Source organism: Diceros bicornis, chromosome X, assembly GCF_020826845.1.
Source record: "Diceros bicornis minor isolate mBicDic1 chromosome X, mDicBic1.mat.cur, whole genome shotgun sequence".
Classification (NCBI taxonomy): domain Eukaryota; kingdom Metazoa; phylum Chordata; class Mammalia; order Perissodactyla; family Rhinocerotidae; genus Diceros; species Diceros bicornis.
The window spans coordinates 42,061,865-42,075,475 of record NC_080781.1 but is presented as its reverse complement, the minus strand read 5'-3'; the positions used below and the strand labels follow the sequence as shown (position 1 = coordinate 42,075,475).

At 43.4% G+C, this 13,611-nt stretch overlaps 1 protein-coding gene across 1 annotated transcript; it reads right to left on the bottom strand.

Moving 5' to 3' along the window:
- Window positions 1–4,034: 4,034 nt before the first annotated feature.
- GLOD5 (glyoxalase domain containing 5) lies at window positions 4,035–11,042 on the bottom strand. The gene is made up of 4 exons (XM_058535818.1): window positions 10,980–11,042; window positions 8,160–8,297; window positions 5,168–5,323; window positions 4,035–4,160 (listed from the first exon to the last, which is right to left on the bottom strand). The coding sequence occupies exons 1-4, from the start codon at window positions 11,040–11,042 to the stop codon at window positions 4,035–4,037; spliced, it is 483 nt and encodes a 160-aa protein (XP_058391801.1).
- Between the last annotated feature and the right edge of the window lie 2,569 nt (window positions 11,043–13,611).

Genomic DNA, 13,611 nt, shown 5'->3' with positions numbered 1-13,611 from the left:
ATATGGTATGAAGTAGAGATCCAATTTAATTCTTTTGCATGTGTATATCCAGCTGTCTCAGCACCATTTATTGAAAAGACTCTTCTTTCCCCCGTTGAATTGTCTTGGCACAGTTGTCAAAAATCAGTTGCCCATAATGTATGAGTTTATTTCTGGACTCTCAATTCTATTCCATTGATCTATATATCTGTTTTTATGCCACCACACAGTCTTGATTACTGTAGCCATGTAGTAAGTTTTTAAATTGGGAAGTATGAGTCCTCCAACTCTGTATTTCTTTTTCAAGATTGTTATAACTATTCTGGGTCCCTAGCATTTCCATATGAATTTTAGCAACAGTTTGTCAGTTTCTGCAGGGAAGCAATCTAGGATTCTGATAGAGATTGCATTAAATCTGTCTTAACACTATAAAGTCCTCAGTCCGTGAACTCGTGATGTCTTTTCATTTATTTAGTTCTTCAATTTCTTTCTTTTTTTTGTGAGGAAGATAAGCCCTGAGCTAACATCTGATGCCAATCCTCTTCTTTTTTGCTGAGGAATATTGGCCCTAGGCTAACATCCATGCCCATCTTCCTCTACTTTATATGGGACGCCGCCACAGCGTGGCTTGACAAGCAGTGCGTCGGTGTGCACCCAGGATCCAAACCTGCGAACCGTAGGCCACTGAAGCGGAGCACGCACACTTAACCGCTGTGCCACCAGGCCGGCCCCGGTCTTTAATTTCTTTGAACAATGTTTTATAGTTTTCAGTGTAGAAGTCTTGCCCATCTTTTGTTAAATTTATTACTAAGTATTTTATTCTTTTTGATGCTAAGTGGAATTTTTTCTTAATTTCATTTTTGGATTGTTCATTGTTAGTGTATAGAAATACGATTAAGTTTTCTATGATCTTGTGTCTTTAAACCTTGCTGAGCTTATACATAATGACTTTGTTGTGAGTTCCTTAAGATTTTCTGTGTACAAGATCATGTCATCTGCAAATGGGGATAGTTTTCCTTCTTTCTTTCCAATACAGATGCATTTTATTTCTTTTTCTTGCCTAGTTACGCTGGCTAGAACCTCCAGTACAATGTTGAATAGAAGTGCTGAGAGAGGACATCCTTCTCTTGTTCCTGATCTTCAGGAGAAAGTTTTCAGTATTTCACTATTAAATATGATGTAAGGGCCGGCCCGGTGGCTTAGCGGTTAGGTGTACGCTCTCCGCTGCTGGCGGCCTGGGTTTGGATCCCGGGCGCGCACCGATGCACCGCTTCTCCAGCCATGCTGAGGCCACGACCCACATACAGCAACTAGAAGGATGTGCAGCTATGACATACAACTATCTACTGGGGCTTTGGGGGAAAAAAATAAATACATAAATAAATAAAATTATAAAAATAAATAAATAAATAAATAAATATGATGTAAGCTGTAGTTTTTTTGTAGATGCCCTTTACCAGGTTGAGGAAGTTCTCTTCTATTTCTAGTTTGTTGTGTGTTTTTATCATGAAAGGGTGTTGAATTTTGTCAAATGCTTTTTCTGCATCTTTTGAGATCATGTGGTTTTTGTCCTCTATTCTATTAATATGGTGTATTACGTTGATTGATTTTTGTATGTTGAACCAATCTTGCATTCCTAGGGTAAATTCCACTTGGTCATGGTGTATAATCCTTTTATATGCTGCTGAATTCTATTTACTAGTCTTTTGTTGAAGTTTTTGCATCTATATTCATAAAAGATATTGGTCTGTAGTTTTCTTGTTATGTCTTTGTCTGGTTTTGGTATCAGGTAGTGCTGGCCTCATAGATTCATTCCTTTTATTGTTGAGTAGTATTCCATGGAGTGGATATACTGTAGTTTGTTTAACCATTCATCTGCTGATGGACATTTGGGTTGTTTCCAGTCTTTTCCCTGTTACAGCAGAACTGCAGTTTACAAACTCATATTCCTCTCTCTGTGACACATATGAAAGAGTTTCTCCAGGGGCAGGGGATGTCAGTCCATCTACCCATCTGTCCACCCACTCACCCATCTATCCATCCACCCATCCACCTGCCCATTCATTCATCCACCCATCTGCTGCCCTTCCTTTCTCCCTCCCTCCCTCCCTCCTTTCCTCCTTTCCTCCCTTCCTCCCTTCCTCCCTTCCTCCCTCCCTTCCTTCCTTCTGTAAATCATTTATTTCCAGGCATGTAACATCTGGGTCCAAGGCAAGCTGTCTTTTAAAAATAGGCAGAAAACCTGCTACAGCTTTTGGCAAAGCCTTTCACAGGCTGAAAGTCACATCCTTACACATCCTCTATTCCCAGCGTTTTTGGGGCTCCCTGGGGGTTCACTCAAAGGGCATGGCTGAACTACCATCTGGGGACTGTTTAGAGACAAGAGTCCATAAGGCTAGGGGCTCCCATACCTCCGAGAGACTCTCACATATGCTCCTTCATCTATCACTCATTCACTCAGGAAGCCATATGCTTCCCTTCCTCTTTGCCTGCCTCATTTGCTGGTTCCTCCTCTTGTTTCAGAACTCTAAATGTCCTTGAGCCTCTTCTCTAGTTGACATTTTCTCTCATGGTGAACTCATCCAGTCTCTGTTTTCAAAGTATCTCCAGAATCTAACCACTTTTTATCACCTCGCCTGCAGCACCGGCATCACTGGCCTGGACCACTGCAGTAGCCTCCTCCTCACGGTCCCCCTGCTTCCGCCCTCACCCCTACAGTCTATTTTCCTTACAGCAGCCAGAGGGAACCTGTTAAATCCTAAGTCAGATCACGGCCCTCCTCCATTGACGACCCTCCTGTGGCTCCCCTCTCACTCAGAGTAAAAGCCAGAGTCTTCTCCGTGGTCCAGGAGGCCCTACACAATCTGTCCCCACCACCTCTCCAATCTCACCTCCACCTGCTCTCCCTCACTCACTCTGCTCCCACAGCACTGGCCTCGCTGTTCCTCACACACACCAGGCACATTCATACTTCAGGGCCTTTGCGCTGGCTGTTCTCTTGGCCTGGAATGCTCTTCCTCCCGCTATCAGTGCGGCTCCCTCCCTCATCTCTTCAGATCTGTGCTCAAATGTCTCCTCCTCAGTGAGGTTTTCCCTGACCATCCCATTACACCTTGGAAATTGTCCCAACAGTTTTTATCTGCGTTCCCTCTTTTTCATGTTTTCTTTTTCTCCAAAGCATTTATCATCCTCTGACATACTTAATGTCTTCCTTACTTAATTTTATTTGTTTTGTATCTCTCCCATAGAATGGCAGCTCCACAAACGTAGATATGCTTAGCTCTTCTGTTCAACATTGTCTCTCCAATGCCTGGAACAGGGCCAAGCACACAGTAGGTGCTCAATATATGTTTATTAGTTGACTGAATGAGTGAATGGTGTGGTCAGGGGGGAGGACAGAAAGAGAAAATTCGTTCTTGTCCGTCTACTCTGTCAGGAGCTGAGCCTCAGTTGAGATGAGTCTGGATCTACCGGATCCAAAGGTAGAAAGTACCCTGGGGGTGAGACCAGAAAAGATGCTTCAGGAGGAGGTAGTATCATCTGGGCTAGTCCTTGAAGGTCCCATAGGAATCATAGAGATCTTGGGGTTCAGTGAAACCTATGGGGTGGAGGAAACAGCAGGCAGCACTTGGAAAGAGTGAGGTGAGTTCCAAAAAGATGAAAAAGGGTGGGCTCACTGACAAGGAGAAATCTGTCAAGGGCCTTGAATCCCAAGGGGATGACTCTGGATTTGGTTCTCAGAGGTGTCATACTCTGGTCACTGACCCCCAAACAGCTCAGAGACCTCACGCCCTAGACCAACACCCATATGTAATGCCAAGACAATAATACCGAAGAGCTCATATTGAGAAGTTATTAATTTATTGGGGCAGCTTGGATGGAGGACATTCAGACGTGTGGGTTTGGTCCCAAACCCATCTCAGGTCCCCCCAGAAGGATGTATGAAATGCCTAAGTCCTCAGTCCTTGGAGGTCTCTGGGCCTGGGCGAGGGTTTGCAGGAAGGAAGGGAGAGGGCAACATCGCAGGGAACAGAATGGAGGAGGGCCAGCCTCAATCACGAGGAGATATAGTTGGACACTTCAATCAGGTTTCTATCAGGGTCTCGGAAGTAGATGGACATAATAGGCCCTTTAGCCCCCGTTCTGGGGACTGGACCCTCCTCAATGGGGACATCACAAGCCTGAAGTGGGAGGAGAAGGCAAAAGTCACTCATCACAGTCCATGTGTGAGACCAAAATTTAATTCCTTATAGTGGCCTAGAAGACCCCTGTACCTTTCTGACCTCATCTACCATTCTCCTCACCCTCACTGTGCTCCAGCCACTTACCAGCTTGTATGCCTTGGGCAAAATACCTAACTGCTCTGTACCTCAGTTTCCTCATCTGTAAAATGGAGATAATAGTAGTACCTAGTATTATCTAGTAAGTGACAGAATCAGAATTCAAACCCAGGTGGTCTAGGCCAAAGTCCATGCTCTTAACCCCTATACTTTCCCCACTTTACTTCTAAACCAGACTTTTTCACTGATACTTTCCAAGGAAGAAATCCAGGATGTTTCTACAGAATATATTCAAGACCTCGATCTGTGTTCCCCAAAAGGAAACCTGATACCCCCTTTACATGAAATCATTTTGTGTTACAGAGACACCAAATTAAATAACAGTGAATCAGAAATTATTCCCTCTTCAATCCTTCTGATTATACCAAGAAGAAAGTCTCTGGTGGATGCTAACAAGTCTTTAGCACCCTCTTAACCACTTGCCAACTCTCCCTTTGGAATGTCTGGCCCAGAGAGCTCAGAGAACAAAAGTGATTAGAAGCTAATGACATTGTGATGCTTTTATAGCTGTTTGTTTTATAGTTACCTTCCCTTTGTGCCAAGATATAATGGGTTTTTCATTTACTTGGTTGAACATTTTCTTTTTATATAAGTATATTTATGTAAAAAGAATTTAGGTATGATTTTTTTTACAAGGGTGATGTAAAGTTTCCTTTTAAAATACCTTTGTTTACATAAAAAATGATGTCAATAAAAATAATGAGTAAACAATTATGTATAGGCATTGTCTGGCTGTGATGAAACATTTCCCGTTATGTCTGAAGTTTGAGGAAGACCTCCCTGGCTCATGCTTCTGTTTCCACTGCGTCTACAGCAGCTGTCTCCAAAAGAATGGAGGTCCAGCTCACCTGGAGGTGCCGGACCACTTCCTCCAAGGGCGCCTCTGTGATCAGACATATGTCCAGGGAGCCAGGAACTGGGTGAGCGGCTTTGGGTTCAAATTCCTTTCCCACCTCGTGGAGGTTAAACTTCTGGTCTCCAAAACACAGTGCTTTTCGGTCTCCCTATTTGGAGAGAGAAGACAACCTAGAACTCAACCTCCAAGATGAATGTGAGGCAAAGCCCCCCAACTTACCCCAGCAAGGTTAAAAAAAAAGTAGAACAAGGCTTTTGATGAAAAAGCAACAGCCTCTTGCCCCACCCCAGTCTCATTCCCTAGAGGCAACTGCTTTCAACGTGTGTGTATGTGTGTATGTGTGTGTGTGTGTGTGTGTGTGTGTGTATTTCTTCTGGAAATTATTTCCATATCTCCAAAGAATATGTTTATACTATCCATGGCAGAAACAGTAATTTGTCTGCTTAATATACATTTCTCCCTTTTTTCTTAAAAACATAATCCAAATTTCAATGGGGTCAGTTGTGCACCCAGCTTTAAAAACCTACATTTCCCAGCATTCCTTGCTGGGAGGCCGTGTACGACTGACTGGACAATGAGATGTCAGCAGAGGTTGTGGGTGGGGCTTCTGGGAACCTCCCCACCCCATTGAGCTGGCACTTTTTGCCTATTCACTTCCTCCTTCTTCCCAGCCATTGCCCCAGCCCTGACAGCCTTCCTCTGTACTGGTTGATAAATGAGAGAAAAAGAAAACTATCTTATTTAACCCGCTGGTAGTTGAGTTTTCTCCTGTGTGCTTCCAGACACAGTCCCTAAATGATGTGCCACTATTTGTTTATTTAGCAACTTTAGATATTTTCTCTCCTCTCCCTGCTATGATAAATGAGAATTTAGCTTATCCATACGACTACCCCTCCCAATAGAATTCTACATCGTTTTTAGTTCCTCGTTTGGTTCCTTTACAATTTTTAAATAACCCACTTACATCTTTATGTTTTGATAGATGAACTACAGCTAGTATCTCATCGGCCCTACTCTCCTTATCTTCACGTTGCCTCCCTCTCCTGTGCCTCTCAACTTCGGCGATTGCTTTTATCATTTTTATATTTCTTTTATATCACCATGATTGACACCACATCCATTCTATCAGAAAGTGACTTTATTTCACTTGAATGATAGATGGACTGAGTATAGAATTTGAGGCTGCAGGTTATTTTCCCTCAGCTATTTATTTATTTATTTTTAAATTTTTTGTTTATTGCAGTAACATTGGTTTATAACATTGTATAAATTTCAAGTGTACATCATTATACTTCTATTTCTGCATAGATTACATCATGTTCACCACGCAAATACTAATTACAACCCATCACCACACACATTTCACTTTGCATAATACCCTCAGTGTCCATCCATGTTGTCACAAATGGCTGGATTTCATCATTTCTTATGGCTGAGTAGTATTCCATTGTGTATATATACCACATCTTCTTTATCCATTCATCCCTTGATGAGCACTTAGGTTGCTTCCAAGTCTTGGCTATTGTGAATAACGCTGCAATGAACACAGGGGTGCATGTATCTCCCTCAGCTTTTTAAATATGTTGCTTTGTTGTCTTCCTGAATCTGGTGTTGCTGATAAGAAATCTAATGTTAATCTGTTTTTCATTCTTTTGTAGATAATACATCCACCCTCTACTCTTGCAGCTTTTAGGACTTTTCTTGATCATAGATGTACTGAAATTTCACTCCAGTGTGTCCAGGGACATGGAGTTGAGGCATCATATGCCTCGTTATCATCATTGGCCCATGCAAGGCCCTTCTCTGGTTTTATTTGTATATTTATTCTTTTTATCGCCATTCTCCATTCCTGTCCCCTCCCTAGGCATGTGTATGATGTACATCCTTTGGTTTTCATAAGTTATTGTCAAAAGTGTGTTATTGTTTTATGTGCGTATGTTATAAATGGTACCACACTGTAGACCTTGTTCTATTTCTTCACTTTTCACTCAGCATGATCTTTTTAAGACCTGTTCGTCTTGCTGTGTATACGTCCAGTCTGATAGTGCATAGTTCTATTTTTGTGCATAGCATTCCATAGTAGTTTTTAAATTTTTACCCTGATTGCCATTCCATGGGCCCTTTCAGTTTAAGACATATTTAAATGTCTCTGCATTTTCCACTTTTGAAGTTATTCTGAGTTCTTAAGGATAGTATTTAATCTCTGGAAAACTCCTTTTTTCCTTGGATCTCTCTTTCTTGGGATCTTTCTTTCTCCTGTTCCAAACTGGACTGATTGTTTCCTAGGTATCTTTCTAGGATCTTCCTCTTGGGATCCACTGTGTCTTAATTTCAATATCTTCCTTATTCCTGGCTTAATCACTCATTTTGATGTAGCATACTCTCAATTTTCAAAGCAAGTGGGCAAAGTTTATGAGTCTTTTTATGTCTAAGAATGTTTTATTCTGCACTCACCTTGATTAATAGTTTGTTTGGGCATGGAATTGTAGGTTGAAATTTTTCCTCAGAATCTTGAAGGTGTTCTTCTATTGTCATCTAGTCTCTGAGGTGACTTTTGGGAAATCTGATATCTGTGTATTTCTTTTCCCTTTGTAGTTGAACTACATTTCTTTTCTTTTTAACTTCTCAGAAAGCTCTTAGGATCTTTGTTTTCACTTTGATGTTTTATAATTTCATAAGAACATATCTAAGTATCAATGTTCTAGATACTGAGTCAACACTTTCTATATAAAAACTAGAAAGTTCTCTTGCATTATTTCTATGGTAATTTCCTACCTTCCATTTTCTCCATTCTCTCTCTGAAAGTTCCACTATTCAGAGTTTGGAACCCCCCCCCCCATTGATCCTTTTAATTTTTCTCACAGATTTCCTGTGTGTTTTTTTTTCCTTTTTTTTTTTTTTTTTTTCTGGAGTTAGGTTATTTTTTAAAGGATTATAATCAAATTTTATTCCACCTGCAGTTTGGCATCTGGGGAAGTGATTACCTTGAAAGTCACGACCTCCATGCCCAGGATCTTGGAATAAAACATAGTTGTATCTTTGATGCTCTTTACTGTCATCACGATGTGGTCAAGTCTATGGATAAGACATGAGGAAGGCATTTGACTGCTGTCCCTCCATGACTAAAAAAGAAAAAAAAGTTAGAAGAGATCACATTGCCATTGGTCACACCCATGTTTCCTGTGTTTCCTTCTCATCACCTCCCCTCGCCTCCTCAATGACCATACTTCCTCCTCACCCCAATTTCAAAGGGAAAATTCTGGGAGGAATCTTCAGTAGAGTCTTATTGCCCATGTGTGGATTCACAAGAGTCCATATGCCTTCCATGACCACTCTCTACTGCTGTCTTGTTCTGTTTCTCCTTCCAGAGGGATAGAGGTGAAGATAAGGGGAGTGGAGACCGAAACCAAACCCTCTTTTGTCCTCCCTAAGCTGAAATTCATCTCTTTTGCAAGAAATGGCAAGACACAGAGGAGTCTCAACCCTATGAGTACAAGCCTTCCTTTGCCAATTTAACCCAGTTCCCTCCTTTCCCACTCTGCAGAGGAAAGAGATGAAATAAATGTTTCTGGGCATGTATGTTTACAGATCCACCTTGACACCCAGTGGGAGGGCACATCCCCCCCTCACTTCCTGCCCTCAGCACACTTCCCACCAGATCTTTCTCTTGATTTGCATTCTATAGTAATTTGTATATTTACATTACATCTGCCACAGGATTATAAGGTGCCTGTTATCTGGCACTGTAAGTAGCAGAGTGGTTAAAAGAACAGACTCTGGAGCCAGACTGACATTTAATTAATCTCTCTGTGCCTTGGTTTCCCCTTCTGTAAAGTGGGCATGATTTTATACATATCTTATAGGACTATTGTGAACATTTTTTTAAAAAGAGTTGTATTTTTAAGGGCTTAGAACAATGCCTGACACATAGTAAGTGCTATAAGAGTTAATGATGATGATGATGATGATGTGGTCATCCTATTAAAATCCAGACTCCCTACGATGACCTCCAGTCTCTACAGCCTCATCCATCGGTCTTGAACTCCAAGCCACATTGTCCTTTTGCCTATTCCTCATAAGGGCCATCCTCGTACCTTTAGCCTCAGGGCCTTATGCACATGCTAATATCTGTCTCCCTTACTAGAATATAAGCTTTATAAGGGTAGAGATTTCTCTCTGTTTTGTTCCCCACTGTATCCCAAACAACTAGCAGATGTTCAACAATTGTTCGATTAGAGGATATCTACTACAAAATTAGGCCCAGTGCCTGCCACAAAGTCTAACTTCTATTCTATTCTGTTCTATTCCATTCCGTTCTGTTCCATTGCGTTCCATTCCACCCTATGCTATTTTATTCTGTTCCATTCCACTGTGTCCAATTCCATTCAAGCCATTATATTTTAAACAACTGATTTCCCTGAGCCCCAGTTAAAAAAAAAATACTGTGCTGTTCTGTTTTCATGAGTGGAGGAGGCATTAGCAAAATTGCTGAGTTCTGCTGTCCTCATGGATACAGAGGATCCACAGGGACACAGAAGCAGTAGAATGAGAAAATGACTGACATTTGGGCTCCATTGAAAATAAAGTCGTTTGTTAAAAAAATCTTATTAACCTTTTAACATCTGTAGGATCTGTAATAGCACCACCTTTTCATTCCTGGTATTGGCAATGTATATTTTTCTCTTAATTGCTTGAGAGGAAATTAATATTTTATTAATCTGCTCAAAGAACCAATTTTTGACATTGTCGATTTTCTCCAATGTATGTTTGCTCTCTTTCACCAGTTTCTGCTCTTATCTTTATAATTTCCTTCCTTCTGCTTTCTTAGGATTCAATTTGCTGTTTCTTTTCCAGCTTCTTGATATGGAAGCTCGGGTCATGGACTTGCAGCTTTTCTGATCTATGCCTTTAGAGCTATAGATTTCTCCTAAGCACTGCTTTACTTGCATCCCCCAATTTTGATAGTTTGTTGGAAACGAACTCAGCCTATTCCTCCCATTTTCCATTGCCCTGCTAGCTCAGATTCACTCCCCAGATCCTGTTTTGCAGATGGGGAGCTCCGCCCTTGCAAATTCAAGGATGAGCAGGGCTGGCTTTCTTAAGGAACAGGAAGAAGCCCAGTGTGGCTTAGAATCCAGGAGTGAGTGAGGCATGAGCAGGAGAGGAAGGCAAGGGCTAGATCGTGCAGGGTTGTGGAGGCAAGGTTAGGGAGGCTGGTTTACAAAAAGATGATCAAGACATAGTAATAAATATAAGGCTTACTGTGTGCCAAGCCCTGTTCTAAGCACTATATAAAATATAATCCATTTTATTCCTATCCTATATATATAATAGAGTACCCAAAACACAATGCCCTCCCTCTTGCCTCCTTCACAGGGAAGGCTTCTATCTTTCTACAAAGTCCTCTTCAAGGTGCCAGGGGCCCCTGGAATTCTCCTGACAAACCTCCAGGTCAGCACTTTGTTTCCTGGCCTCTCCCCACACGGCCTCATCCTGATGTCCCTGGCTGAACTGGCTCCCCTGAGCCACCGTGAGGGAGCAGAGCAGCCAGCCCTCAGCCCAGGCCTACTCCTGCAGACATGTTGATGGCTGACCGTGTGTTAGCACAGGGATTTTCCATGTCCCTCTGCTGCCCTCTGCTTGTCTTTGAAAGAGGAAGAAAGAGAGAGAAGGACGGCAAAATGGATGTCAGCACACTAGGATAGCCTGCACAGCAGGAAACAGGTTACCAGGCCCCGGCTGGGCGATCCCCAGCCTTGATGCTAATACCCGTGCCCCAGGCCCCCAGGGGCCACCCCGTTTACCTGCTTCTCTGAAGTCCTGCCCCACATCCTGGCTGGCAGCCTGGAGGTCAGACGGCACAGCATGGCAGACTAGTATCCTTGCCCTGGGGCCTCCAGACAACCCTCTGGCTCAGTGCCTGGAGATCAAGGGGCAGGAATGGGAGGGCCATGGACGAGGACTGCTGGTGGTGACAGAGGTCGGCGGTGCAAGTATAAGGACTCTGACATAAAATTCTGGGCCTTAAAAGTAAAAGCTTAAGGTGTGTCTTAGCCAGCTTGGACCACCATAATAAAGTACTGTAGACAGCATGGCTTAAATAACAGAAATTTATTTTCTCACACTTCTGGAGGCCAGAAGTCCAAGATTATGGTGCCACATTGGTCGGGTTCTTGTGATGGCTCTCTTCCTGGCTCACAGACAGCCACCTTCTCACCATGTCCTCACATGGTGGAGAGAAAGAGCAAGCTTTCTGGTCTCTTCTTATCAGGGCACTAATTCCATCATGAGGACCCCACTCTCATGACCTCATTGAGCCCTAATCACCTCCCAAAGGCCCCGTCTTCCAGCTTAGGGCTTCAGCATGGGGATTTGGGGAGGTGGACATAAACATTCAATCCGTAACAAGGTGTATATGTGTAAGGGATTACTTTGTAAGTACACAGGAAAACCACCCATCCCAAAGTATTAGGGGGAACTTTATTCTAGAGTGTGAGGCCTCTGATCTATTTAGGGGTGTATCTCCAGACTGTGACATCTCTGATCTGTCTGGGTGTCTGCCCAGGGTGTGAGGTTGGGAGCTATCTGAGTTAGGGTATAACCACTCTGATTTATTATGGGTGTGTTTCCGAGCCAAGATCTCTAAGCTATTAAGTGTTCTGTCTCCCAGGGTACAATCTGTCTGAATTCTTTTGGGATGTGAGCTCTGGGGTCTTCCCCATCCCCACCCATCCTTCACCCCACCCTCACCCTCCACTGCTGAGAGTCAGGGAACATTCATCAGCCTCGTTGCTGTTTGCCTTACCTTGAGCTGAGACCCCCCTCTCTTGTGGGTTACCTAACTGGCCCATGGGGCATGTGAGTTTCAGATTCTTGTACCTAGACACACCCCAGATAACTCCCTCACACACACAAATGCTTTGTGCTATGGATGTTGTTTTTAGTATATGATTTTCCTTTATAAAGAGTTACATAAATAATACATGAATATAGGTTTGTATAAAAGGTTCCAACAGTACATCAAGTATATGGACTACACAGGTCATCCCTACCTCCACTCTCCAAAAATGACCACTGAGGTCAGTTTCTGGTGTTTCCTTCCAGATACACACACACACACACACACACACACACACACACACGGTCACCATAACCAGCTCCTACCTGCTTTTCCTTGTCAACAGCATGTCTTGTGGAAGGCACCCCCAATCCCCACAGGTACACACAGGTCCCACTCATTCTGTATCACACCTGGTGGGGGCTCTGCGGTGTAACGTGAACCACCACCATTCATTTCACTCTGCAACAGTCATTGGCTATAAATGGACATTTACAAGGTTTTTCCAGTTGATTTCTCCTAGCAGCCTTGTGCACACAGCTCTGTACGTGTGTCTGAGTGTTCAAGTTAGTGGTAGAATTGCTGAGTCAGAGTTCATACATTCAACAAACACCTAATGAATGTGTTCTGTGTACCCAACACTATTCTAGGTGCTGGGGAGACATCAGAGAACAAGGCAGACAAGTGTCCCTGCCCATGTGGAGCTGGCACTCTAGTGGGGGAGGAGAAGGGTGTCCAATTTTTATTTAGATGTTTCACAAGGTCCTGGAAGGTTTTACTCCCATCAGTGGTGCGTTTCCTGGCTTCCTCTTTGCTACTCTCTGCGGGGCGGGGTCTGTATCAGGAGGCAGGCTGCCTTGGCCTTTGCTCTCTACAAGATCTGCAGGGGCTGGGGCTGGAGTGGTCTGTTTGGGGACATGGATGTGTGTGTGTCTGTGTGTGCGTGTGTGTGTATGTGTGGTTGAGGAGAGGAATATGGAAACTGAATGGTCCACTGGGGAGAGTGAGGGGAAATAGGAATAGAAGAAACCACTTAATGGTGTTGGAGGGAGCGAGGGACAAAATGATCCACTGAATTAGGCATGAACAGCCCCACCCAGGTCCCACCCACAGAGGGTGTGTGGGAGCGCTGGCACTGAGGAATCTAGTACTGTCTCGGAACATACCATTGTGCAATTGTTGTGTGGACATTCCTGAGGCCACACAGACTGATGTGTGGACGTCCTTGGGGTAACAGAGACAGGAGTGTGAATAATCCTGGAGTCACACAGAGTGGGGTGTGAACACTCCTGGGGCCACATAGACAGAGGTATACACCCATGAGGTGGTGCACACTGGGGTGTAGACAGCCTTGGATTACTCAGATGGAGGTCTGGGAATTCCAGAAGTCACACACACTGTGGAATGGACACTCTTGGAATCACACACACTCGAGACTGCACACTCTTGGGGTCACACAGAGCAGAGTGTAGACACCTCTGGGTCAGATAGACTAGTATGTCAACACTTTCATAGTCAGACAGGTGTAGGCAGTCCTGGGGTCAAACAAATTTGTATGTGGATACTTCTGGGCTCACATACACTAGGGAGTGGACATT

Excerpts from the sequence above, each read along its gene's own strand:
- GLOD5 (XM_058535818.1), bottom strand. The coding sequence starts at position 11,042 with ATGCTGTGCCGTCTGACCTCCAGGCTGCCAGCCAGGATGTGGGGCAGG. Across the intron at positions 8,298-10,979 it reads GCAGGACTTCAGAGAAGCAG|TCATGGAGGGACAGCAGTCA; the intron begins GTAAACGGGGTG and ends TTTCTTTTTTAG. Across the intron at positions 4,161-5,167 it reads AAGTGGTCCGGCACCTCCAG|GCTTGTGATGTCCCCATTGA; the intron begins GTGAGCTGGACC and ends CTCCCACTTCAG.